Genomic DNA, 7,731 nt, shown 5'->3' on the forward strand with positions numbered 1-7,731 from the left:
AACCACGTACGAGCACAAATTCGCGAACCGCATATGGGTACAAGTTCTCAACGGACTCAAGCGCCAGCACAGTGGTTATTAGAGTATAAGCTAGAAACGCTAGTCGACCTGCTCGACATTACAGCTATACGAAACAGTTACTATTACACAATTATACACTAATAATAAGCTATTTGGGAAAAAAGCAAATAACTGACATCATAACACACGTGCATGTTTATGGACTAGTTGCTAAATGGGTCAGGCATACCTTCGGAGTAAAACTACGAGAAATTGTATTTGCAAAGGAATTCTTGTGCTTGGCAGGACGCACAAACGAAGAACATGCAAACTGGCACAATTCTCACGGACCAGTCATCTGTTTGCACATGAAAATCATCGTTCCGAAACCAACCAGGTTTTAACAGCAGACAATAGGTTTCACTGGAAGTGGACACCACATCACTTTCTTATGTATAGGTTAACATAGGACAGGGCGCATGATTGGCGGCAGACAACACGGAATGAACACCCTCGGCACAGGCAAAGCTCCTGACCTCCTGTACTGATTGTGAGCAAACCGCATGGCTAACAGACACATTTCCTCAACTCCATGACCACGGCACTGGTTGCTAGTTCAGGCTTTTCACTTCTTCAGATGGGGGAAGCACTGGTACACGTCAGTCTTTGGATGCTTAGCCTCGGCATGCTCCCGGCACTTCACTTCAGTCGTGGTACACATGAATGTTTGCATGCATACTTTGCACTGTGTTCAGGTTGGCCAAAACGAAAAATACTTCAGACACCAGCTTGTGAAAATATGCAACCGAGACAAAAAAAACTTGCAGAATTACTTCAGTTTGAGTACATCTAGAAACTTTGAACTCCTCTATTAAACGTGAACTACAAGGAAATTGATACAGCTTGCATGAAACTACTGGTGCTAAACAGTGTTCCAACCAAGACTAAAAACTTGCAGAACTACTTCAGTTTGAGTACGTCTAGAAATTTTGAACTCCTCTATTAAACGTGAACTCTAACAAGGAAACTGATACCACTAGCATGGAACTACTGGTGCTAAGCAGTGTTCCATGGTGCCATCTAATGTCCCCTAAATACTTAAATGCATATCTAGGCCCAAATGTGACTAAGCCAGTTAAATATGCCCAGGCACATCATGCAGGCAAGTACATATGAATTAATGAGACTTTGGACCTCAAGCGGCACACTTAAACAAAATTTAGACTCATCCACAATTTGAGAGTTTAGGGATCTCCATAACACTGTGAATAAGTTGTAGCCCCCAAATATAGATTCAAAGCATCAAACAGTTCAAGCCAGCAGACACGATTGATGTTTTGCCTGAGAAGAAAATAGAGCACAGTCCAGGTTCAGTTCGAATTCCAATTCCAAGCATTGGATAGGAATCTAGTGCCTGATGTAGAACAGTTTGCACAGACAAACCCAATGGACTAAGTTGTTTTTCATGGGCAGTAGTTGGTATTAGTACAGTAGTGCCATTTCTGAAGCCAAATTTCGCTACAGACAACTGATTTTCCATCAATCAACATAATAAATAATAAACAAGCATATTTGTCAACAAGGCAATAAACAAGCGTATTTGTCAACAAGGCAGTAAGCACTATAAGCTAAGCCAACCGCTGGATTGGTACCCAATGAACAAACATAAGGGTCTATTTGGATACACATGGCTAGTTAATAGTTGGGGCTAAAAATTAGCTCAAATTAGCTATGGCTGGCTAGCTAGTTGGATAACAACTAGTTCAAGACTTGGCTAAAAAATTAGCCCACCTATTAGCACTCATCTTTGGATGCACTGTGGCTAATTTGAGCTAAAAATTAGCCCATGGTATCCAAACATGCCATAAGATTGGGCTGTAACTAAAACTAGACACACAAACTGTGTTGCCTGCTTGACTGATCAGAGAAGCCCCATTAAGGGAAAGGATGGCATTATGCCTGGTTGTGTTCTTTGCCATGTAAAGATACAGCTTAGCTTATTTTCAGTCTCCAATTCGAGCTGTACCAACTAATAGCCACATAGTGCCGCGTAAACTTACATCGGTGATGGCATCCCCCACACGAAATTCACAACTGATCCTAACCGTGGAAAAGAAACTCCAATCTCAATTACAGCTACAGTCACTAATCCAGCAGACTATTCTATGAGCACAACATGCCCTACCAATCCATCATGGAATTTCCACCAAAAGACATCAAAACGGAAGAGCAAAGACACGGATCTAGACAGGGTGTACCTGGATGCTCATGGCCTTCTTGTTGGTCTCAAGCTGGCTCCCTGCACAGCGGAAACACGCAGATCCATCAGATCGGAGCACCCTCCCAGAGCAATCGCACGAAGAGAACACATATAATATCGAAGAACCGGAAGCGACATGGCGTAGGAAGTGGGGGCGCACCCTTGGCCGCCTTGTTCTTCTCCAAGTTGCGCTCGCGGGCCATCTTGGACTTCTGGCCGTTGCCGCCGCCCATGGTGGATGGATCCGGCGACGATCGATGGCAGCAACGCGCCCGCACCTCGCCCTGCTTCGCCCGGCGGCCGGCCCGCGCCGCTCCGCGTTAGGACTGTGGTTCACGGGAGGCGAGGGGGATGGCAGATCTGTGGGCGCCCAACGGGAGTTTTTAATTGAAAGCCGCCCGTGCCCGTCGGTGCCGTGCCGGAAAGTCACTCTTGAGGAGATCTCGGCCGTCCATCCAGCAGCGAGGAATTATTACCCGACGGAGGGAAGCGACGTTTTTGCAGCTGTAAAATTCAGCCTGTTCGGTTGGCGTGTTGGTATCGTTGCTGGTTCGTAAAGAAGTATTATTGGCTGGTTTGTGTGAGAGAAAAATATTATTTTGGTTGGAAATTTATGATCGTTTACGATAAGCCATAGCCAAACAAACAGGCTAATTATCGTTAGCATGTCACGCAGCTGGCAGCTCTATGTGATTATTCAGCTATAAAATCAGTTAGAGGAAGCTACTACCAAATGGAAGAGTTACCATATAAACTTTGCGAAAACCTCCCTGTCCTATCTTATATGCATCAGAAAAATTGTGCGTTGCTGCCACAATATCATCAAATCTGACAAAGGGTAACACAAACTCTTGGGCAGAGTTTATTTCCCCAAGTTCATCAGATGTATACCCATACCACCCAAAATTAGCTTCTTGCTCCTTTTCCTATTCCCTGTTTTACCTGCATCCATTTTTTTGGTAATCAGTGATGTTCTCCTAAGTGCCCTGTTTAGTTCCCAAAATTTTACAAAATTTTTTAAGATTCCTCATCACATCGAATCTTTGGACGCATGTATGAAGCATTAAATATAAAAAAAAGTAAAACTAATTACACAGTTTAGACGAAATTCACGAGACGAATCTTTTAAGCCTAATTAGACTATGATTGGACACTAATTGTCAAATAACAACGAAAGTGCTACAGTATCATTTTCCAAAAAATTTCGCCAACTAACCGGGCCTAAAGAGAAACGTGAAGAGTTGAGTTGTACAGTACCTTTGAACTTTGCGAGTGAAATGCCCACGAGCAGTAGAATAAATACTGCTGGTCAGAACCGTAGGCAATGCAATCTTCAGTGCATTGGTCTTTGCCCTTTGACCTGTGCAGAGTCCATGCAAGTTCCATTTATGCAATTTTCAGTCTATGGAGAGCACATGCAGAGAGGGAGCTCACAAAACAAATCGTACCAGCACGTAAGCCAGCAGTCGTCGGTTTCTAGGCTGATAAGCTCAGCTGGTGCTGGTCTGTTGTAAGAGAAAAACACTATTAGCTGGTTAATAAGTCCTGACTAAAACCAGCGAGCGAACAGGCTAAGAGAGTGTCGCTGCCAATGGCGTGCCCATCTTCGCCGTGTCGATGAGCTCCCCGGCCCACACCAGACACCTCGTCACGTCCCCCGCCGACGCGGCGGTGCTGCTGCTGCTGAGCCGTAGATTGGCGTAAGCGTACCCCACGCAGGAGCAGTTCCGGCTGCACTCGGCGGCGCACTCCTCCAGGGTCCTGTTGCCGACGCGCACGAACTCGTCGGGCGACTTCATCCCGGGCAAGGCCAGGAACCCGTCGCCGCACCGTGGCGCGTCGTCCTTCCGGCGGCAGCCCCGCGAGAAGGTGCCGCCGCTCCAGTCTCCCGTGCTCGCCGGCTCGAAGCCGTCGAGGCACCTGCACGTCGGGACGGCCTCGGTGTTGTCGCAGTAGCCGTTGGGCCCGCGGTGGCCGTAGCGGCTGCTGCACGACGAGCCGGTCGGCGGCCACACCCCGAGGACGGCCAACGCCATGCTGTTCCTGTTCCAGCTCTGGAGCTGGTACTCGCCGGAGTAGGTCAGCACGTACCTACAGCCTGTTCGGTTGGCTGGTTCATATCGTTGCTGATTCGTTTACGTGAGAAAGAAGTACTACTGACTGGTTCACGTGAATAGTGTCCATGTGAGGGGGCTGGCCAGCCGCCCAACCAGCCAGCCCCAGCCGATCACGCTGCTGGTGTGCGGCGCGCCGTCGGAGAGGGTGTAGGTCAGGTACATCTCCTCCTCGGTGCTGACGAACACCACGTAGACGAGGCTGGTGTTGGCCTGGTACTGGCCGCCGACCATGTACCCCGTCCACGGCGCGCTCCGCATCACGGGACAACGACGCGTCCCGGTCCCGTTCCAGAGGAAGAGCTGAATGACCCTGTCAGGGTCCGCGCCGAACGTGAAGCTCCCCGGCGAGGGGTCGCCGGGCCCCTTCCACGACACCAGCTGCTCGCCGCTCCGTGTCCTGTACTTGATCCGGATCTTCATGCCGGGGAGCAACGTGTCCGCGGGGTGCTCGAAGCTCTGCCATAGGGTGGTGCCGTTGGGCGACCTGATGACGAGGTCGCCGCTGTTGAGGAGCACCGCGGCGAGGCCACTGGCCGCCGCCGCTTGCGGTGCTGCAGAGCTGCCTGGGACGACACCACCGGTGACGTTCGTTGTCCAGAGTCCAGACAGCGCGGCCGTCGGCGCCGGACAAGACCCGAGGTGTCGGCCGCCAAGGACAGCGTTGGTGGAGGGGACGTGCTGTTTGTGAGAGGGGTTTGTCGGTTGGCGACCCACACCACGGTGAGCTCTGGGATGTCGTTGTACCATATGCCGAGGTACAGCTTGGCCGGAGTTGAGTTGTTGGTAGGGGAGAAGAAGCCCAGGGCGAAGCTGCCGTCCTCCGATACGATGGTGGCACCAGGGGAGAGCGGCTTGCCGGGGACGATCCTGTCGTCGGATGCACATGGACATGGCGCCAGAAGGAGAAGGAGAAGGCCGGCCGCAGTGTAGGTGATAGCTGAGCAATAATCCATCCGGGTATGGCGTTAGGCCAAGTCTGAAAAGCTTTTCTGAGCAGGGATCAGCAAGACAATCTGAAGTTATCACACTTGGCCTTGGTCTACGAGCAGTAATGAAGCGTGTGTTTAATTTGACGATCTGGGAGAAGAAATCTCGTTTCATACCTGAATGGGACAACACACAGTAATAAGAAATAATCACGACAACATCATGCAAATATAACTTACTGCGAGTCAGCGCCTCAGTTACGCCGGCACCGGCAGCAATAAAATAGACGCGTGTTAGTAGGATGGTACTGTCAATATGTCATTGACGACAGCCATATTAGCGAAGAAAAAACCTGTAAACAATGCTTATCCCACGAAGGAGATCTTAGGGATTAGTCCACTTTGGAGGCTATATATGGTTTGCTCTTTGTTTTAGCATGGGCTTGCCTAAGAGCATATGAGTCCTCTCTAACACTCACTCTCTAAATCATCATTTGGAGAACCATTTACATAAAATTTATTTTCTATATCTTTTTAACTCTCCAACAGGTTTTTTATATCTTGCGTGCACTCTAGAGAGTCATTCTTATTTTTTATTTTTGGCTAGCGAGAACTCCGAAATAGAAGACGACTATATTTAGATAATCAAATAAAGAAATCGTTGAAGTGTATTTTTTTATCAAAATCTCTATTTCTAGTAATTAGAAACGATACAGAGAGTCTCTTGAAATTGCTATAAGGGAGGAACACCCATCTCTTAAGCCATGCTAGGCAGACAGGACCATTGTTCCATCTCATGAGTACTGGGATGAGCAACAAGCGCAGATGGGATATATAGGCAACACTACTAGAAATATCCACTTCTATGACGAAAATTTTAATGACGAATCCGAAACTGTCATAGAAGATCGTTTTTATGACGAATATTACCGTTTTGTCATAGATCAGTGGTAACGATCCTCCAACCCTCCCTATCTATGATGAAATCAGGCATCGTCATAAAAATGTCATAGAAGAGCATAGGGTTTCATCACAGATCACTCGCGTGACTCATCTGTGACGATCTCCTTTAATATTATGACGAACAGGGCTTCATCATTGAACTAATTACACATCTGTGACGAACAATATTTGATCTGTAATGAATGGCACTTCATCATAGATCTCCGCATGGTATTGTCTTCATCTGACCTGTACTTGTGGGACATGTAGTTACTCATCCGTGACGCTTGCAATTCGTCATAAAAGTCTCTGCTCGATTATTTCTTCATGTGACGTGTACCTATGTGACTCTTCTCCATCCGACGTGTACCTGTGGGACCTGTAGTTACTCATCTGTGACGCTTGCAATTCATCATAAAAGTCTTCGCTCGGTCCTTTCTCCATCCAACGTGTACCTACGGGACCCTTCCACATCTGACCTGTGGGACCCAACGGCTTACGTGTCATGTGTACCTATAGGACCGTTCTCCATCTCCATCCGACCTATGGGACCCGACGGCTTGCGTGTCACGTGTACCTGTAGGACAATGCGACCTGTGGGACTTGATGGCTCACGTGTCACGTGTACCTGTGGGACCTTTCTCCATCTCCATCTGACCTGTGGGACCCAATGGCTTGCGTGTCACTTGTACCTTTTGTGCCGTCGAGGTCTAATAAATTTAAAACAAAACTTCAATGCCTGGGAGTCGAACCCGGGACCCGGAGGAAGGAATGCATGATCTTTACCATTGCACTAGATGCCTGGTTGTATTGACATGTCTTTGGAGTCGTTATAGTATTATATTCTCTGTGTGGATGTCCTACAGGTTGACCTATATTGGATATTTTCCCTTCAAGTGAAAATAAATTTGTGCGCGTTAGACTAGCAGCGGTGGCCACGATGGAGGATGATCCCTGGTATGCTGTGGTGGCTCCGGTGTCCTTTTGGAGGCTAGGTGTCGGGGCTTGATGGTGGAGCACAGTGGCATTGGCGTCCATGTCCGTTGTGTGCCACAGCAGAGACGACAGATCCGATCCACAGGTCTTCTTTCTCGTCTTTTCCTGTATGCTTCACTGTTTTGGTCCTTGTTTGAACATGAGGTATACAAGAAATATTCTAGCATTGGAGATCTAGTTAGGCCAATGATATGATGATGAAAAGAACTAGGAGGTGGCACTGGTTGATTTTCTGCTAATGTCTTTGTTTTCTGCATATGTTCAGTTTTGTTACTGTAAATGCCTATGTGCATCTAGGCCTGTTAATTGTCAAGTGCTTGTTGGATTATACCTATCTATCTAGGCAAACAAACAGACCCATTACTTCTACCTTCAAAACCATTGTAATTGTCATCCTCTTATACCTATCTTTGTTGGATTATTTTCCTCGTCAGTGATCTCATTACTGAGCAAGCTCTCATCCTACTGCACATTAACAAAATGGAGGAGG

At 47.7% G+C, this 7,731-nt stretch overlaps 1 protein-coding gene and 1 pseudogene across 1 annotated transcript; both read right to left on the bottom strand.

Moving 5' to 3' along the window:
* Positions 1–332: 332 nt before the first annotated feature.
* LOC136539582 (uncharacterized protein At2g23090-like) lies at positions 333–2,620 on the bottom strand. The gene is made up of 3 exons (XM_066531546.1): positions 2,421–2,620; positions 2,259–2,299; positions 333–745 (listed from the first exon to the last, which is right to left on the bottom strand). Exons 1-3 carry the CDS (start codon positions 2,491–2,493, stop codon positions 626–628), a joined length of 234 nt encoding a protein of 77 aa, XP_066387643.1. The 5' UTR covers positions 2,494–2,620; the 3' UTR covers positions 333–625.
* Positions 2,621–3,831: 1,211 nt separating this feature from the next.
* Positions 3,832–5,380, bottom strand: LOC136537014 (S-locus-specific glycoprotein S13-like; annotated as a pseudogene).
* Positions 5,381–7,731: the final 2,351 nt, after the last annotated feature.

Source organism: Miscanthus floridulus, chromosome 2 (assembly GCF_019320115.1).
Source record: "Miscanthus floridulus cultivar M001 chromosome 2, ASM1932011v1, whole genome shotgun sequence".
Classification (NCBI taxonomy): domain Eukaryota; kingdom Viridiplantae; phylum Streptophyta; class Magnoliopsida; order Poales; family Poaceae; genus Miscanthus; species Miscanthus floridulus.